Source organism: Leptonychotes weddellii, chromosome 3, assembly GCF_054177405.1.
Source record: "Leptonychotes weddellii isolate Sample4059 chromosome 3, ASM5417740v2, whole genome shotgun sequence".
Taxonomy (NCBI): domain Eukaryota; kingdom Metazoa; phylum Chordata; class Mammalia; order Carnivora; family Phocidae; genus Leptonychotes; species Leptonychotes weddellii.
Genome location: NC_138371.1, coordinates 11,578,891 through 11,598,807, shown reverse-complemented (window position 1 = coordinate 11,598,807; position 19,917 = coordinate 11,578,891). Strand labels below are relative to the sequence as shown.

Sequence of the window (19,917 nt, the reverse complement as noted above, 5' to 3'; positions counted from 1 at the left end):
TGTAAGCCCTGAGGGGTGTGTATCTTTCACTAGGGTAAGGCACCAACTCATTGTGTTCTCACATGTGACAAATAACAGATGATAAATATTATAATGAGACCAACTAAGATACTGCATCCATTATAATGAGGAAATTGTTTCTTTTTATTTTAAGATGCACTGTGGGCATTAAAACTGTTGCTAATATGTTGTGATAATAGCTTCTAATTTGTAATGAATAAAGATGTGTAGGAGAGGATGAGGCTTGATCAAAGGCAAATTTTAACGCTGGACCCTGAGGCCCCTAAGTGCTGCATCATAAAGCAAATAATACAAGTGCTTGCATTGACACAGAGCATTAGATTCAATTATTTCATCTGAAAGAAACCAATCAGGGAAAGTGAATCGTTCCCGGAAAGTCATTCTAGGAAAACAGGGAGCCAAGCTTCTGGCTTCTGTGTAGGCCTTCCATAGCATCTATATTTCAATCTATCACGTTATTACATTTGTGTGCATTAAGCGGATGTACAACCTGTTGGGCGTAAACCAACATGTGGGCCACTCCATTTAGAGCGACTAATGCATCCATGAATAAGGATTTGGTTCTTAAGTAGTATCTCTAGCGATTCACATTTACATGTCACTTTGATTATATGAATGAGGGATGGAAGGTTGGGTTTTAGAACTGCAGGTATTTTTTTTTTTTTTTAATGGACTTTAAAAATACCAAGGAGTACAGTTCTGGGCTTTATCAGTTTGCAAAAGTGGTATGTTCAATAGAAAGATTTGTGAAATGATTTTTGTTGTTAAACAGGAAAATACAACCTGACCTTGTTTTACATTCTCATTTGAATCCCACAAATATCCTGAGGAATCTTTGGTTAAGGTATCACTATCCCATTTGAAAGGCGAATAACTCTATTTATAAATGAATTCTGTAGTGGCCACAGGAAGATATAGGAGTAGAGGTAGAAACAGAATCTCCTAAATAAGATGGAAAAAACATGTGTGTGCCCTGCTTGTGTGTATCTATGTATGTCTATGTGTCTGTGTGTGATCTTTAGTGTCTTTTTCTGCAGACGAATAGATTATAAATTTTTTCCCACTTTGTAGGTACTTCCTGGAAAAAAGGGGGGGTCTGACTATTCACTTGTGGATCTTGAGCTCAGTTCTCTTTAAAAGTTGGGAGTTTCTGGACAATATAATGTCCTTATTCTCTCTGTTTCACTTTATCTCTTCACTTCCTTCTAAATGAAACTTCTATTTTAAAAAACATATTTTTGGTCTGCCAGACTTATTTTAGTGACAAAATTTCTAGAGAGTTGTAACCCTTTAATATACCTGGGAATAATGAGTTAAAATAGTTTACTACATATTTCTTTTAATTAATATCTTAATTAAATTTAAATCCCTAAACATTTACACATTACTTTCTATGCTCAGAGAAGCATACCAGATGCCATAGGAGAAAAAGGAATGCACAGAGTTTGATCCCCATCTTCCAAAATTCCAGAATCTCATGTTTGTGTATAATGGCTATAATGTAAGGCAGAAAGTGACAAATAATACAAAAGAAATTGATTCAAGCTAAGACGTGAGTATATTGAGGAAAGGTTCAGGGAAGAAGTAAAATTCAGTTTAGACCCTGATGGACTTGATTTTTTTTCTTCAAATGGTGATGTGGTTGGAAAAGGAAGGGCCCCCAGGAGAGAGAACTATGTGAGTGGGTAACATGACAAAACTGGAAAGGAGGCAAGGTCAGATCACGCAAAGCCTTACATTGGAAGGCTTAGAATTGCCTTACAGAGGAACTGGACTCTACTTTGGGTTCCTAAAGGCTCTAAAGAAGGGAAGTGAGGTAATCCTATTCCTTTTATGAAACTATTTTTTCAGGTTAATGATTAGTATAGAGGAAAACTGAGATAGAGAATCCAGTTAAGAATATCACTTAGTGGTCAAGACTGAAAGTTAATATGAGCCTTGCAGATGGGTTGGAAAACAGGAGATCCAGGGAGAAGAGGAAGGATTTGTTGACCAGTTGAACTTATGCATGTAAGAAGATACTCAGTGTCAAATTATTTGAAAGGCTTTGTTCTCTATGACTGATAGACTGAAGATACTATTGAAGACTAAGTTTCAATAGCGGGAACAGGAAATGATGCTGAGTTTAACGATGACTTTGAGTGTCAAAGGAATATCCATTTGGAAATATTTTTTTCATTTTAGAGAGAGAACAAAGATAGGTCTCAGAGTGCAGAAAACAGTGGAATATTAGATTCAGAAATCATATAAGTAGGATAGAGCATTCAAGTCTTTAAAAATGATATTTTTATCAGAAAAAGGAGAAATGTGGAAACAGAACGTTGGCCTATACTGAAACATGAGGGGCAAGAAGTTGGTGAAGATACTAAGTAGGAGCAAGGAGCCTTCCGTTGAAGAGCAAAACTTTTCTCAGTGAAACAGACTTAGCGGTGTTCTGCTAAGGGTCTAGGTAGGAATTTACAAAAACCAGGATGTCTTGAAGCTTTGAAATAGTCACTATGAGGTTTGTACCATTTGTAAGTAGAGTATCATCTTCACTTTTAACAAGGTTAACTTTCAGTTGCATTCAGTCAGATAATTTAAAAATATTATTTAGAAAGACACTGGATGATTTTTGGCCTGATATGGAAGATACAAGAGCACTGTATTTTTATTCATTGATGGATCACTTCCACAATTATTCTGTAAATGCATGTCTAGAATTTCTTGGTCTTTCAAAAGTACATTTTCCCCTTTCACTCCATAACTCTATTTAAACTGCAAAATTTTTCTGGGAACTGAGCAGGATATTTTACAAGTGGCATTTCACTGTGCTCAAATACTCTGCATCTAGAGGTACTTTCTACAAAGTTTTTGAGATCTCCTTTTCCTTAAGAAATTTAGAGCATCATTCCATTAAATTTTAAGATGCCATGATCAAGAGAAGAGCAAGTTACAAATGTTTGGGAGGGGTGAATGCCTTACATTTGAGATAGAGCTGACATTAAAGCTTTTTTATTACAGTCTTCTTTCGCTTAGCAAATCTTGTCATCTCTCCTCTAGAAGGTAAATGAATAGGTGGCTATGGACCTGGAAGTTTTATAGATTCAGGGAAAACCCATTTTTCTGGCTGTGAAATTCATCCCTGAAGTAACTTTGGGCTCTATCAAATCCTTTCTGCCAGTGTGATAGATAATATAGCCTCTGGAAAATGGGGTATATATTTTCCTAGTTTTACACACATTATCAGAAGCTTTCAGTGATGATGTCAGTGTCATAGATGATGCTTTCAGTGATAATGCAGTGTCATAGATGATGATCTGGGCTGGGAAACTCACTAGGTACCCAGATACTGATATGTACCTTCTCAGAAGAAAAAATATGTTGAAATACTACTGAAGAGCATGGCATCTGCTGCTTTCTTGAGTGGTCTAGCTCTTTCCTCAATTGAGAACATTGCTTTACACACTGTCACCACTAGTCAAGTGTGCTCTCCTTCCAGGCTCCATTTCCAAAATGACTAATGAATGTAATTGCTTAAATAATTTTCTGTGAGTAAATTAACATTCTGCATTATTTTTTTTTTTTGACTGTATACAATTGTACTTCCAGGAAAGTTTGTTTTTTCTATTGGTCAATGACTATTTCTAAAATAACTTCCTTTGAATCAACTATCTTTGAGTCTTGAGTAATTTTGGCGGGAGGTGGGAGGAATGAAAGTAACATATTTTTGAGACTTCCTGAGCCTCTCCTATGTGCAAGGCTCTTTGCTAGTTCATTTATTTATAGAATGTGAATATAGAAGAACTAATATAATTGAGACTGGTTAAACAAAATGTAAAAAATAATTAGAGAAATCTTAAGAAGAAAAATGCATAAGCACCTATTAAATTCTTTTTTTAAAATTTAAGTTTGTATATACACATTGTTTACCAAATTTTGCAATAGAGTCTTTTACTTCTGTGAATTTTCCCTAATTGGACTTCCATAAAACTTTCATGCTTAAAATGTACCCATTAGTTTTCACTTTTTAACGTAGTTTCAATTTCTTCAAAGTGGAGCCAGAATCTAAAGACATTTGGAAAAAAAAAACACAGTTCAGAGTCTTTTTAGATTTAACAGATATACCCTAATCTCAGCATATCCAACTAGACCATTTTTTTTAGTAAATCTCTTTTTATTGAGCATCTTCAAAGCAATCAACATAGTTTTTCTTTTTTTTTTTAAGATTTTGTTTATTTGACAGAGAGAGACACAGCGAGAGAGGGAACACAAGCAAGGGGAGTGGGAGAAGGAGAAGCAGGCTCCCCGCCAAGCAGGGAGCCTGATGCAGGGCTCGATCCCAGGACCCTGGGATCATGACCCGAGCCGAAGGCAGACGCTCAATGACTGAGCCACCCGGGTGCCCCAATCAACATAGTTTTTCAACAGAGTTCTCAGAGAAATTCTCACTAACTGTTCACACTCATATTTCTTTGGTTTATATAATATTTAATTATATAATTATGACAAAAAGCACAGTTGACATAAGCAGGTTTGACACCAAACATAACTGATTCTAAAAGCATAAAATTACTATTCAGTGTCCAGAACATAAGTGTGTGGACATGCCAGAGAGTGAGCCTATTGGCTATGGATATTTAGAATGCTATGTCCGTAAATGAAGATGTTTTACAAGGTTAAAGAAGAATTAGATCTAACCCAGGAATTTGTTAAATAAAAGTTAGTTTAGAGGCTTTTACTGTATTATCTCAGGCAACCAAATTATCTGCAAACAATATGACGGGTAGCTATTAGTAGCCTCCATTTTGTTTTAACAGTGAAAATAATTATTGGATAATCATAGCTGAGTCTCATAGTGTCCTTTCAGCTTTTTTCTTTCCAATGATAGTTTAAGAATGCCTAACTCAAAAAAAAATTAAAGAAAAGTTTCTGAAAATATGGGTCATATCTTTCCCTCCATTCCATTATCTCTATCTACTTTCTGTTTGCCGCAAGTAATTTAGGGTCTATCCTTCAAGGGGTTCACAGACCAATAGAGGAGATCATCTCACAGATGACAACTTTTTTTTTTTTTAAAGATTTTATTTATTTATTTATTTGACAGAGAGAGAGAGAGGGAACACAAGCAGGGGGAACAGCAGAGGGAGAGGGAGAAGCAGGCTTCCCGCAGAGCAAGGAGCCCGATGCGGGGCTCGATCCCAGGACCCCGGGACCATGACCCGAGCCGAAGGCAGACGCTTAACCGACTGAGCCACCCAGGCGCCCCGACAGATGACAACTCTTGAGTGCCATAAAAGAGATGCTATGCTATGGAGAAGTACAAAACCCCATGAGAGCCCACAGGGGAGGCACTGAGTTCAACTTAAAAAAAAAAACTGGCTGATAATGGGAGCCTCCCTCACAGAAACCACATCTGAATTAGGTCTTAAAACATGACTTAGCCAAAGGAAGAAGTTCAGGCAGTGTGACTGCTGGCTGAGGTCATGATTTAACTTGTTTGTCTCCTCAAGACTCATTGCCACACTTGGCATGTGGTTGGTCTTGAACTTTACCTTAGAATTAACAATCTGGAATAAAGTGAAGGTGAGATCATGTTATATGAGAATAATCTTAAAATCAAGGAGGGAAAATGTTGCAGAGGAGACTTGGCATAAGATCCGAATCTTGAAAGACCTTGAGTGTTACATGAAAGTTCACATTTTTAGTCTGAAGAAATGGAAAAGCTATCAAAGAGTTTTAATATAGGGAGTGACATGAGCAAATCTGCATTTACAAGGATAATCTGGCAGCACCGTGGAAAAAGATCAGCTAAAAAGCAATTGCATTAATTTAGCCATGAAATGGTGAACATCTAAACCAAAGCAGGCCAGTGGACATGGAGAGGAGGGGATGGAGCTGATCCCTGAATTCAAATTATTAACTCTTATAACAAGCACAGGAATTAATAGCGTTTGAGGATTCACAGATTTTCCTTTATCCTTCATCATAAATTAAGAAAATGGCAATTCAAGGAAAGGGGGAAATAGTGCAGACTATCACTGAAACACACTATCATGCATCCCGGTGCTTAAAGAAACCTACGAGTTACTCTCAAACTTTTCCAATCATAGATTTCTCCATTCATTTATTTAATAAATATTTCTTGGGTACCCTCTTTGGGCCAGGCATCGTCCTAGCCTTTGGAAGTACAAGACAAACAGCTTTGATCAAGTTCTGCCAAAACACCTCCATAATTTTTCAGTTTCTCTAGATCCCCACTGTCAGCACACAAATTCTCTTCTCCCTTCTTCTCTCCCTTTTCTGATTAAGTTTTACTCATGCTCTGGAGCAGCTGCAAAGCCACTTCCTCCCATGGGACTTGCCAGCCCCTCAGTTGTGGTTAGGGCCTCACGGCCGGTTCTTCCATTGCCCTAGCTCTATACTTCCTCTAAAAGCACATCTGACCACATGGTGCTGAACTCATCTGCTTCAGTAGGCTCTGCTTCCCTAAGGACACTGACCACTCTGCTTTGGTCACTGCTAAAGAGTAGGTACTTGGAATACTTGTTGAATAAATAGTGAGTACATGAATTAAATGCCTCAACACAGAGTAGTTTCTTACTCTATAAAAATTATACCAAACCAATTATTATACTTTAAACTGGCATTAAGTTAGCCCCTTCTGCTCAGGAGGTTCAAGGCCGTTAAATGTTAACATTCTGCATTTCTAGCTTCCACTTCAAGGTTGAAAAAATGAGCCACATATGGTTAGCTAAACTCATTTGTAAAAACTTGGCATGTTCTCAAACCACATTCAAAGCTTATGTCAGTTTTGAAGACACACAAAAGATATATTTTCTAGAACCTCCCTGTCTTTGGTTGAATTTTTGGAAAAGATCTCCCACGATGTGAAGTTCTGTAAACTATGTTCTAAGCTGAATCTGAATATCATGATTTGATTTGAATTTTCCATAGACCCTCTCTTCTTCAAGCCATGATACTTTAAGGAGCAAAGAAGTCTTATTTATGTATAGACATAAGAAATATTTTAATTTTAAATTCCAAAGTGCCATAGATAATAACATATGTTAATCTTAAAAGCAGTTGTCATGTCTTAAGTAAAAATAAGTCTCTGAAAGATGTTCCATAGAATGTTCTATGCCTACTCTTCAATAAGCATTATAACTTTGATGAAGGTTAAAAAAGAAATCTCTCTACTCCCTGCTCTAACTTCCTTTATTTTTATTATTTTATTTTTAAATTATTATTCATTTATTATTGTACCCTATAACTTATCATTATGACTAAGCATCAAATTAATAGGCAGCAATATCAACCTCAAACTCTTGGCAATATGTACTTTGTGATTAAAAAATGTCATACTTGGGATGCCTGGGTGGCTCAGTCTCCCTGCTCAGCGGGAGCCTGCTTCTCCCTCTCCCACTCCCCCTGCTCTCTCTCTCTCTCTGACAAATAAATAAATAAAATCTTTTTAAAAAATGTCATATTTGGGGAGCCTGGGCGGCTCAGTCGGTTAAGTGTCTGCCTTCAGCTCAGGTCATGATCTCAAAGTCCTGGGATCGAGCTCCACGTCAGGTTCCCTGCTCAGTGGGAGCCTGCTTCCCCCTCTCCTCCCCGCTTGTGCTCTGTCTTGCTATCTCTGCCACTCTCTCTCTCTCTCTTTCAAATAAATAAATAAATAAATAAAATCTTTTAAAAAATGTCATATTTGTTTTTCAGGCATAACTCCCTAGCCACGGTTGCCTTAAACCCTAACTTTCATAAAAATCTTAAATTATTATGAAGTTTTACAACAACTAACCATAAATCCATTCAATAGATTTGCCAAACTCTGTATTATACCCAACCAATAATTATGGCAGAAAAAATTATTTTTGTTCCTTTTCCTTCGCTTTTGAGCAAATTTCTTTTTTTTTTTTAAGTTTTTATTTATTTGACAGAGACACAGCGAGAGAGGGAACACAAGCAGGGAGAGTGGGAGAGGGAGAAGCAGGCTTCCCACTCAGAGAAATAATCAAATTGCGTTGATATAGTTAGAGTATATTTTCCTTTATGGTGTAATGGGGTGGAAACTGATCATTAAGATGTCTATTTTGTATCTGGGTACAGAAAGATAAAAATTGATACAGAGTTGCCTGTCAAACCAGGAAGTTAGGGAAGGCAAATTAATATTTGTCCAGCTTCTGCTTGTACTAGCCACATTGTTAGGTGACTTTGAAATTTTTATCTCATTTTAATTTCTTATAACAACTTTGTTGTTATAAGAAAGTGTTATGTGTACTTCTACCACTACAAAGGTAAAGGTAATTGAGGCTCAGTAACTATGTGCCTCCTACCTAAAATGAGAGGGCTAGTCAGTGGTTGATGATGTATCTCATATTCTTTCTGAAGTATCAAATTTGGGGCAGAGTTGAAATAGTCTAGCAAGGAGAAATAACATATTTGATGCTTAAGAGCATCAACTTCAAGTATAACATCTGGAGCTAATGGAAATTGCATGCCATCTCTTTGGGACAGTTTTCTTTTTTTCCTGTTTTATTTTGTTTAAAACAGTTTTGTTTTGCTTTTCTATAATAGTTCACCACAGCAGTTAACAAAAAAGTGTGTAAAGATTCCATTTTTAACACCTGACCTTGAGATCCAAGAAGCATCAATAAATAGCCAGACACAAGAAATTAATGTCTGAAAAAGATCTAAGAGAGTTAAGGTGTTAGGGACACAAAGTAGAAAATAGGTATCACTGAGGATAAGAAGTACTGAGAATAAATGTTTGAGCCTAAGGCAAGAAATTCACAGATTATGGCTTTGAATGAGCAAGTGAGACTCAGAGAAGACAGTAAGGGTGATGGTGAGTGAACAATTTGGAAAAAATATGAAAACAGTTTAATTTTACTGAAGCCAAATTTCCACATCAAAGTATACTGTATGATTTAATATTATATATGTATATAATATGTATACATTATATATATATAGGGCAAACATATAAGGTAGTTAATTACTCCCACTTACAGGAGAATATTTTTAAGCAAGAAAGAAATATGATACATTCATTTCTTGTTCTGCAATGACGTTACTGCATTTTCTGACATAAGATAGCCGATAGCATTTATGTAGTAACTGCTTCATTCTACTGGTTCACTTTGGACTTTTTTCAAAGCAAGTATTGGGAGACCCAACTATTACTGACTTCAACACAGTGGAATTTAGTGGTTCATTTAACTGAAGGGTCCTAGGATTGACCTAGCTGCAGGCATAACCAGATCCAGGTCTTCCACAATGCTGTAGACCTGGTGCAACCAATCTCCCTTCATGGCAGTAAGAGGGATGAGGCAGGTCTGGGATCACACAGTGCCCAGGGTTTCCTCTGGTTGGACAGACTTGAGGCATTTGTCCATCCCTACAATAGTCTTAGTGGTCACAGGGATCTAGTGGTTGATTGGCTGGGTCTGAGTGAAGAAGACTGGTCTCCACACAGGAATTTCCATTGCCAGGAGTAAGGAGAATGGATCTCTGAGAAGCACAGATGACAAAACTCCACCGAGTTCCCTACCTAAGCCCTCTATCTGGCTATCTTCATGGTGGACTTACTTCCTTTATTCATTTTTCCTTCAAAAAACAAATGTGTTTGAGCACTTACAACGTGCTAGTGACTGTAGCAGGGAACAAGAAGGCAGGTTACCTGCCAGCATGAAGCTTGAGGTGAGTGAATGTAAACAGCCCCTTGTACTCCCAAAGGCACAATGGGTCTGGGATGAGTTTCATCTGCCAAAAATATAATTAATGATGCCTCTCAAAATCTGATGAATGGCTGAGTTGTATTACCTGTCAAAATGGAAAAAAAAAATGTAACACACTAACCTCTTGGCTTATTTTATGTCCAACTTTTCTTGTACATAGATTGCTTTAGCTGGAAATGATACCTAGAAGAGGCCAATGTTGAAGGAGAAAAGGATGGAGTTCTGGAGCAGGCTTCCCTCTGGGCAAGTGGACAGCATGGGGTCTTCAGCATCTGGTTTTGTGTATCTGAAGAGAAGGCAAGAGGGAGGCAGGATCAAATGCAAACTTTTTAAGTCATAATTTTAATGAGTAAAGTCTGAATATTAATTTCCTTGTACTCATCATAAAATGCCTGACATGAAAGATTTGAATAATTAATGAATGATGGTAGTCAACTTACCCACTGGCAAATTTTATTATTTCCTTTACAGCCGTAGCCTCCATTCCTCTTTCAGATTCCCCCCATTTACTTTATGATTGAATCTGTCCCTTTCCTAATATCAAATAACTATATCTTCTTGAAGAACCAACATAAAAAATTCCAGGTGGTTCAGAAGTTTGCGAAGGTAGAAATATACTAGATTGTGCATCAGCGTTAGGGATAAAGTTTTGAGATCAGCTTCACAGAATTGTTCCAGAAAAATAAAATCCAAGCAAGAAACTCCTAGATGACCCTTTAGTTTGCATTTCAAATTCCCAGACTTTATGTGTATGTATGTATGTATCTCTATCTATCTATCTATCTATCTATCTATCTATCTATCTATTATCTATCTATTATCTATCTATCTATCTATCTATCTATCTATCTATCTATCTATCATCTATCTATCTATCATCTACCTATCTATATCATCTATCTTCTATCCTCTATGGATCTATCTATTTATCTATCTATCTGGAATCCTTCTGGAATGGGATTCTGTTTTTTTTTCCCGGTGGTTCTCAAGGAAGGCTCTGCTATGAAATATTGGCATGTTGGCTTCAACATCACACACAGAAGCAATGCCTCTGTCACTTTGAGAGTTGACATCTCACCTTGCTAGCTCACCCTTCTAAGGGGTTGTGTTTGTTGTCTCTGAAAGGCGACAGTTCTCAGAAGGAGATGCAAAACATTAATGCTGATGGATTTTCAAGAAGACAGCAAGACAAGTAACAGTCTCTGTCGAATAGCATTGTCAAAGCAGTTTTGAAGTTCTTGTTTTGTGCCTTTGTCTGTCCTGATCAACGGGTGCTTTGAAAAACTGAACCAAGTATTGGAGGAAGTTAAGAGAGCATGAGGACTATATTTGTCTAGATTATCTTGATACCTTGAGTTGAATGTAGGATTTTGTTTTGACTTTGTATGCAGTTTCTTGAGGTAACATGGCATCTACAGCTTTTAAAAACACAGTCTTACCAGGCAAATGATGATCTCATAAGCAAAATTCAGGAGGACAGGATTTAAAAGTAGGAATTTTAAAGCTAAAATCATTGAGCGCATATTTTATGTCAGATTCTGTGCCAAGAGCTTCAGATGCAGTATCTCAGGTAAACTTGGTAGCAATTCATGAGCCCAGTACTACTATTTAACAGATAGGGAAATGGTCTCAGGGATCAATAGCTACTGTTGTTTGGTTGCTGAATGATGGAACTGGGGAGGGAGCTCATCATTCAATGACTCCAGAGAACAGATATCCAAGCTTGTGTCTCAGCCGATAATTTGTTTGGGGTAGAAGTTCACAAATATTTTATCAATTACTCTGGGAAATAACCTTCTTTGATTTAAGCAATACTTTTTGGTGTTTGTTTTATATTGGGAAATCTAATGTACAACCAGATCTTGCAACACTGTCTTCATTGTGTGAGAAAAAGCATACTTGTTTAAATTCAGGATTATGAAACTTATTTTTATTTTTATAACATGAGATGTGTCAGGCTTCATCTATCTTGAGTGTTAGAGTCTTATTGCAAAAAGATTCTGCTTTCTTCAGCCCACGTAACTTTCACTTCCAGCCAAGTATTCCCACAGTGGAGTTGGTCCTACCTCCCCAACCACCATTTAAATGCTCAGTCTGAAACAAGAGGGTGCCCTATTTTCCCAGGCATTTATTATTTCTGGGGTCGCACATTTGTTTTTAAGCTTTTTCTTCCCTCTCCTTTGGTTTCTGAGTTTCATTGGTTGTATGATTATTCCCACATGAGTCATTTCATGCCCTCTAGAAAGCAGACACCAAGCTAGACGGGGTTAGAAGTGTGAGAGATTTAGGGGTGCCTGGGTGGGTAAGGTGGTTAAGTGTCTGACTCTTGATTTTGGCTCAGGTCATGATCTCAGGGTCCTGAGATCCAGCCCCGTATTGGGCTCCACACTGTGTATGGAGCCTGTTTAAGATTATCTCTCTCCCTCACCCTCTACCCTTCCCCCCTGCCTTGTGTGTGTGCACACAGGCTCTCTGTCTCTCTCTGAAAAAAAAAAAAAAAAGAAAATGTGAGAGATTTATTGAGAAGGATGCCTGGGATGATGGGGAGGGAGCAGGGCAGGCCCCAAGTCACAATGTAGCATGACATCTGCTAAAGGAAAGAGAAGTGGGATTGGAAGAGCTTCACGCTGTGGAAAATTCTCTGCCAGCCCAATAGGGGAAGTCAGACACCAAGATTGTCCAGAAAGGACTCTCACACTGGGCAAAAATAGCCAGGTCCCTTACCACATCATGCTCAGCTACTGGTGAGGAACCTTCTAGGGACAGAGTGACCTTGACTAAAATGCTGCCACAGATTTGAAGATTTTATAGTTGGTGCCTCTCAGCTGCTGTCCTTAGAGAAGTTTCTCTTGAGGAAGATCTGAGCCACAGGGTTTCATGGCTATCACAATTCACCCCTTTTCCTCAGCAGACGCTCTTCTCCTACAGGTTTTGGAGACAGCTGTTTCATTGCTCCCTCAGGACTCTTACTGAGGGGAATCTTATAAGGGATCAGTTAGAACAGTAAACTACAGCCCTCAACACTGCAGTTCATATGGGGGCTGCAACCAATACTCGTTCTCTGTCGCCCCCCTGCCATTTGTTCTAAATTCACCTCACTGTCACCGTCAGCTAAGACCTCTGCTGGTCTCAGTGGCTTACCTGGTGGTGAGACTAATCCCTCCCATGAAAGGTTGGAACCCCTGGTAACCAAACCCTCCTTGGGCCATGGTTGCTGCATGGGACTGCATTTCAAAATCACAAATGGGCAAGGGAGTATCAAAAGGGGTTCCACACATTTTTCTTTCTACCCCGTCATGTGGTAGCAGCCCTGCCTCCTCCTGCTTATCAGGATCAAAGAGCTGTTCATCAATGGAGACTTGTCTTCTGGCCTGCTGGCCACTACAAGGGAGTTCAAATTACCCAGGAGCCAGCTATGACTTATTGCTCAATGGAACCCTTCCTCTGTCTTATAGAAGGAGTGTGCCCCTCTTCAGGGAATAGAATCTCTAACCTGTAGAGCCCAAAAAAATACAAATTCCCCATAATAACCACTGGATTATTGGTAGCTGGCAAACAGCATTCCTCACGGCAAGCTCTCTTGAAGGGAGATCTCTGTGGCAGACACCACAACTGCTGTACCAGTATTTGCAGAGGATTTGGCGTCCTCACATACTCTCATGTAACTTGCAATGCTTTCCTGTTGGAGGACGATCTGTCCTTACCCCACTGACGTCAGGTTTGGCCATAAGACTGGGTTTAGCCAATGGAATGTGAATGAAAAATTCGTTCTGTCATGTCTGAGCAGAAGCTTTAAGAGACACTACGTGGTTCAGCGAGTCCTTTCTCTCTGCTATAAGGACATATCCCAGGAGAGGCTAGATCCTAGAATGAAGATCTGTAGATGAGAGTCACGGCTAATACACTGTCGACCCAATTAATGCATGCAAGAAATAAACCTTTGTTTTTGTAAAGCATTAAGAATCAGGGATTGTTTGTTACTACAGGATAACCTAACAAGATCTGACTAATAAATTGTACCTTTTTCTTGTTTTTTTTAAAGATTTTATTTATTTATTTGAGAGAGAGAATGAGAGAGAGAGCACATGAGAGGGGGGAGGGTCAGAGGGAGAAGCAGACCCCCTGCTGAGCAAGGAGCCCGATATGGTACTTGATCCCGGGACTCCAGGATCATGACCTGAGCTGAAGGCAGTCGCTTAACCAACTGAGCCACCCAGGCGCCCAAATTGTACCTTTTTCTATCTGTGATATTTTACTGGTAGCTAGCAAATCTCCTTTGTCCCACTTTCTGATATTTGTATTTCCTTGGCCGTTTCTAAATAACAGATGTCTGCTCGTTAATGGCTCTAACTATTGTTCTTAATATTTCTGGGAGGTCTCTGGATTGGCTATGTCAGAAACATATGGATACAGTTTTTAAAAACAGGACTCACTGGCTTCACCTACAGAGGTTCTGACTCAACAGATGTGATTCAGTAGTTGTCTTTAGTGTGGGTCCTGGAATTTGCATATTTTTAAAACTCCACATGTTCCTACAATAAATTCAGGAATTAGTTGTATGCTGTGTTCCACTATCTTCAGTTTGCTTTAGACTAATCATCTTCACTGGTCTCTTGAACTTAGATGTACCATAACCCCTTTATTGCTTACCCTTAACCTTGCCTTGGACAATGGCCTTTGTATCCAATTTATTTTAGTCTCATTCCTTTATCCTGCATTCACAGCCTGGTCAAATTAAACTAGCAACTCAGACCTACCATTGTTTGAAGTATACATTAAATTTCTTTTTGGAACAAATGTGTGTGTATCTGTGTGTGTGCATGGACATATATGAACAAAAGCATTCAGAGTTAGATGAAACTGTTTTATGCTGAAAAAAATGTAATTTTGAAATGAAGCAGCAGAGCTAATTATCTGTCTGGAAAAAGGCACAGGCTCTATTTAGGTCAAAAGTAGCAGAGAAATTGCTGATACAATTATTCCTAGTAACTGTCTCATAAATGCCTATGTGCATTAACACATGCATAAATCCTCTCACGTGGCTATGTTACTCGGAATGAGATGACTGTCTAAATAAATCCTTAAAGCACTCTATGTTCAGTGATATGACAACAGAAATAAGGAAAAGATGAAGATGCAAAACGATTGAAGGCAAAGTTAAATGAAATCAAATGTCTATGAGAAAGATGAAGGTTACAATCACCACAAATCAAAGAGAAAACTCCCCAGTCCACCACACCCATCCCCCTCCTCCACCACTCCTATTCTGTCTTAAATTCTTAATGATTTTTCCTAAACCATTCCATCTGAGTAAGCTTCATTTATTTTTTTGATGGATGTTCTTGAAGAAAACACAGAAAATAAAATATGTGGAAGCACTGTCCACGCTTAGGATGCTCTCTACCATGATGTGGAAAGTTCCACCCAGCCAACCCTTTGATTTCATTCATGCTTCTGGATATCCATTGCTCAGGTTAGTGTACCCAGCTTCCAGTCATCATTATTTCATTTTGCAAAGATGGTATATCCAGTGTCTGAATATGCACTCAAAATATTCAGAAAAAAAGAAATAAATATAAAAAATATTTTTGACAGAGTGGCAAGTCATCCAAATTTAATGCCAGAATCAGTCTAAGGTTCTTGTTGAATCTTTTCTGGCTCTATCACCCCGGTCATGTAATTATGCTAAGTCCTCAAGTGAAGAGGGAAAGAAAAAAAGCTCATTTTCCATTATTTTTCCTGCTGGAATGTAAAATTTGTGACAAACATTATAATGCTATGAAAGATACAATACAGAGAATTACAAAACCTTAGCTTGAATTTCATCATGTTACAAGGGCAGAGCCAGCCAAAATTAAGGTTAAAAAAAAGTTTAAATAAACTTATGTCTGGAAAGGTAGATTCAATAGGCTTCCAAAATTCATATACTCAAGGCTACATTTTTATCATTCATATCTGTCTAAGAAAATCAGTGGAATATTTCCAATGTTTATTTTTGTTTCCTCTATTGATGAATGAACATAAATGAGGAAAACTCTAGAAAAAAAATCTCTCTTTTAAAAATTCTCATTGAGGGCGCCTGGGTGGCTCAGATGGTTAAGCGACTGCCTTTGGCTCAGGTCATGATCCTGGAGTCCCGGGATCGAGTCCCATGTCGGGCTCCTTGCTCAGCAGGGGGTCTGCTTCTCCCTCTGACCCTCCCCCCTCTCATGTGCTCTCTCTCTCTCATTCTCTCTCTCTCAAATAAATAAATAAAATCTTTAAAAAAAAAATTCTCATTGACATTCATGTCCTTTTTCTTCATAAAAAGGTCACCATTATGTACTAACATAGAGAAAGGCCCAAGAAATAACTCCTTTATGATTTGCTGAGCTTCAAACTGAGATTTCTTATATTTTAAAACTTTTCTCCAAACTTTCCTACCTAAAACTTAAGAACCTTGTATTTAGAAACTTTGCATACCCTATTTATGAGATATTTAGAAATATCCCAGTATCACATGATATTTTATTTATTTATTTATTTATTTATTTATTTATTTATTTATTTTTAAAGATTTTATTTATTTATCAGAGAGGGAGGGAGAGAGAAACAGCATGAGAAGGGAGAGGGTCAGAGGGAGAAGCAGGCTCCCCGCTGAGCCAGGAGCCCGACGTGGGATTTGATCCCAGGACTCCGGGATCATGACCTGAGCAGAAGGCCGTTGCTTAACCAACTGAGCCACCCAGGCGCCCCTATCCCATGATATTTTAACTACACCTCTTTATTTATTGTTATGCTACTTCATTCTGTGAAGTTAGCTTATTAGTAGAACTAAGTTTCTAGTATAACTGAAGGTTTCTGGAGAACTAACAGAGGTTGGCAATTCCTTCCTTCCCCCCTTCCCCTCCTCCTCCCTTCCTGTCTCCTTTCCTCCTGTCTCTCTCTTCCCCCCCCATATTTGGTAATGGCACCCCTTTTACTGTTTTTTTTTTTTTTTTGCTTTGTTTTCCCCACTGTATTAACCAGGTGACATTAGGGATGATTTTGATGAAGCGGAGAAGAGTCTCAAGTGCCGTCCACTTGATCTCAATAATGTGTCAAAAGACAGTCTGAGTCATCGTCACGGACCTCTTGTTTGCTTTTTAAGCCCCTGACAAGAATTCCCTCAAAGAAAAGCAATTGAAGATGAAATATGCTATTGCAGTATTTTCTTTTCCTTTGGAACACTATTTTGAGAGTATCTGGATGCCAGGACACCAGGATGGCTGGAAACAAGTGTTAGGATTTCTCATTATCATCAGGTTGTATCTGCTTTCCCGTCACACTTAATGCAAACGCACACACAGTTCTCGTGCTAATGCAAATGTTTCTTCACCAGCCTAGAGTTGAGATGTGAACTCTCCCCTAGCATAGGGACGCTCGCGTCCGTGGGACCTTGCGGGGGGCCGGCTCACTTCCCCTTCACGGACTTGGCTCTGCTTTGTCTTACAGCATAGGTGGCGAAGTGGGGCGGGGCCACGAAGGAAGTTACGCGGGCAAACATTTCCGCATGGGATTCATGACGATGCCTGCTCCTCAGGACAGACTTCCCCATCCCTGCGCCAGCGGCTTTTCCGTGAGGTCGCAGTCCCTGCACTCGGTCGGGGGCACAGACGACGACAGCAGCTGTGGCTCCCGCCGGCAGCCGCCGCCCAAGCCCAAGCGGGACCCCAGCACCAAGCTGAGCACGTCGTCGGAGACGGTCAACAGCGCGGCGCCGGGCAAGAGCGGGAAGGCCCCCGAGCGGCCCGAAGGTAACACGCGTGGGCTCCCCGGGAGAGAGGCCTCACGCTCCTGAGCATCTGCCCTGCGCCCCCACCCCCTCCCCGGGGCCCCACACGCCTGCCTCCTTCTCCCTGAAGTCCCAGGCAGGAGCGGTGGAGACGAGGGGAACTTTTATTAAGGTGTCGACAGACGGCACCCAGGAAGACATAGTTATATTATCAGAAAGGGAAGGCAGCGTGTGTATTTTCTTTTTTTTTCTTTTTCTTTTTTTTAATGAGAGAGAGAGCATGAGAGGGGGGAGGGTCAGAGGGAGAAGCAGACCCCCGCCGAGCAGGGAGCCCGATGCCGGACTCGATCCCGGGTCTCCAGGATCATGACCTGAGCTGAAGGCAGTCGCCCAACCACCTGAGCCACCCAGGCGCCCGCGTGTGTATTTTCTTACCCCCTTAAAGCTTCAAATCATTAAGAAGTTGTTGGCCTAAAAAAAACAAAAAAATCTAAAATGTATATTGTCTTGCTTGGATTAGTATCACTTACATGATTCTAGAAGCATGATGTGATTCTCAGGGGAACATGGTAAGGCAGACAAACATACAGAAGGCAAATTGTAATCATTCTTAGAAACAATGATTTTGTACATTGTGGTGGAGTTCCTTCCAGTGAATATGAACACACACGCTGTGTATATATTTCAATGTCTCCTTCAATCCCTATCTCCAAATTCTACCCTGGACCTCGGTTTTTCCCCAGCTATGAAATGTACAAATCTCTCTCTACCTCCTTGCTGGCCTGTGAGTATGAATTAGGTCAGGTTAACCGTAGATCTCACCAGCTCTTCAGTCTTCCTTGAATAAGGAAGTTTCAGCTTTCCTGAGTTTCTCCTGAGAGTCCCTTGGAGGGAGAGCTGTCTCAAGTGTGCTTTGATAGAAGCCCGTGCAGATTTTGTGGATTAGCTGTGGAAAGTGCTTCGAGGTTGTTTGTGCTGCCAGTTCTGGTGGCCACCTTGAGAAAATGGCTCCGCCAGGTCCCTTAGTTTTTCTCTCACGCTGTCTGCCCCTGACGTTCTCCACGGCAGGCTTCCCCAAGCCCCGAGCGTACCGAGTGTCACAGTGGTTTGCAGCTGGGAGTGGAAGCCAAGGTGGTCCTTTCCTCAACTGGGAAGGTATCTTTGTCACGTGGGCTTCCCAGGCCTTCATAAAAGTTCCCTCATCTTCTGGTCTAACCTTTCCACAGAAGCTCAAGCCTAGTCCATGACATGGGGTACCCATGAGGCATGTCACATCCCTTCCATCAGCCTCATTTCTCCTTCCCCCCATATTGGTGCCCCAGTGCCTATTTAGACAAGAACGAAAGCTTCATTATGCAATGAAGAATACAAATACAGTGCCGGGAGGTGGAGCTAATCCATGCATTCTACGTGGAAAATCTCCACTGGGGCTCAGTTTTTCCTACTATACATACATGCAAAAACGTGACCGTGTGCATATGTATGTGAGTACATACGTGAATAACACGTATGCATATGCATATTTACAAAATTGAAATCATAATGCATACAGTTTTGTGTTTTATTTTTCACTTACTCTTTTGTGACTATTTTCCATGGCATTCAATTTAAGAAACACCATTTTTAAGAAGAGAAGTGTACATCATAGCACTTTATTTAATCATTTTCTCCTTGAAGAATACTTAGGTTGGTCCAGGTTTGCTATAATGAATGAAACTGACATGAACGTGCATGTGTGTGTGCACGTGCGCTTGTCTGTGTGTGTGTGTCTGTGCAACTCTCTTTATTGTTCCTCTGCTGACTTGAGAGTAGATTAGAAGACCCCTTTCTCTCCTGATTCAAAGTCATCAGCATGTCCTTCAACTTGGAACACATTGATGCTTATAGAAACAAATGAGTGTTTCCTTTACTTGTTAATACACTAAAGGGGCCTAGAGATCTGCTTTTGTAAATTTTAAATGTTGTTCTTAGGTTTCCCCTGATGTTGTTACACAGTGCCTTTCATTTCTCTTTATTTTCTCTGGTATTATTTCCAGAAGTCCCCCCTCTCTGCCTTTCTTGCCAAAAAACTAGATAGCCAATGATATTAGATTGTTTACAAAAGACGTTTACTGATGTAGAACACTGGTCTCTGAATGATGCGGGCCTGAATGTAATCTAGAAATATTGAAGAATCAAGGGGAAATAAAAGGACCTCCCAAAGGGGAGGGGAAAGATGAAACAGAGGAGGAAAGTAGCCAGGAAGGAGTGTGTTATCAAGCACTGCAGTACTGTTGGAAACTTCTGGAACCAGGGTGAAATACCTCCAGAATAGCCTCTCTCAAGAGAGGGGGATCTGGGGTCTTCAAAGTGAACACATGCAGAAATACAGGATGGTTGTGCCACAGAAGAAACATTGGAGTGGTGATTCAGTTGTCTTAA

General features: G+C 39.7%; 1 protein-coding gene across 1 annotated transcript in view; it reads left to right on the top strand.

Moving 5' to 3' along the window:
- NYAP2 (neuronal tyrosine-phosphorylated phosphoinositide-3-kinase adaptor 2) overlaps nucleotides 1-19,917 on the top strand; it is a 256,862-nt gene that overhangs the window by 90,369 nt on the left and 146,576 nt on the right. Inside the window, exon 3 of the mRNA XM_081813497.1 lies at nucleotides 17,217-17,518. Coding sequence (XP_081669623.1) covers nucleotides 17,217-17,518 — 302 coding nt within the window. The remainder of the gene's footprint in view (nucleotides 1-17,216; nucleotides 17,519-19,917) is intronic.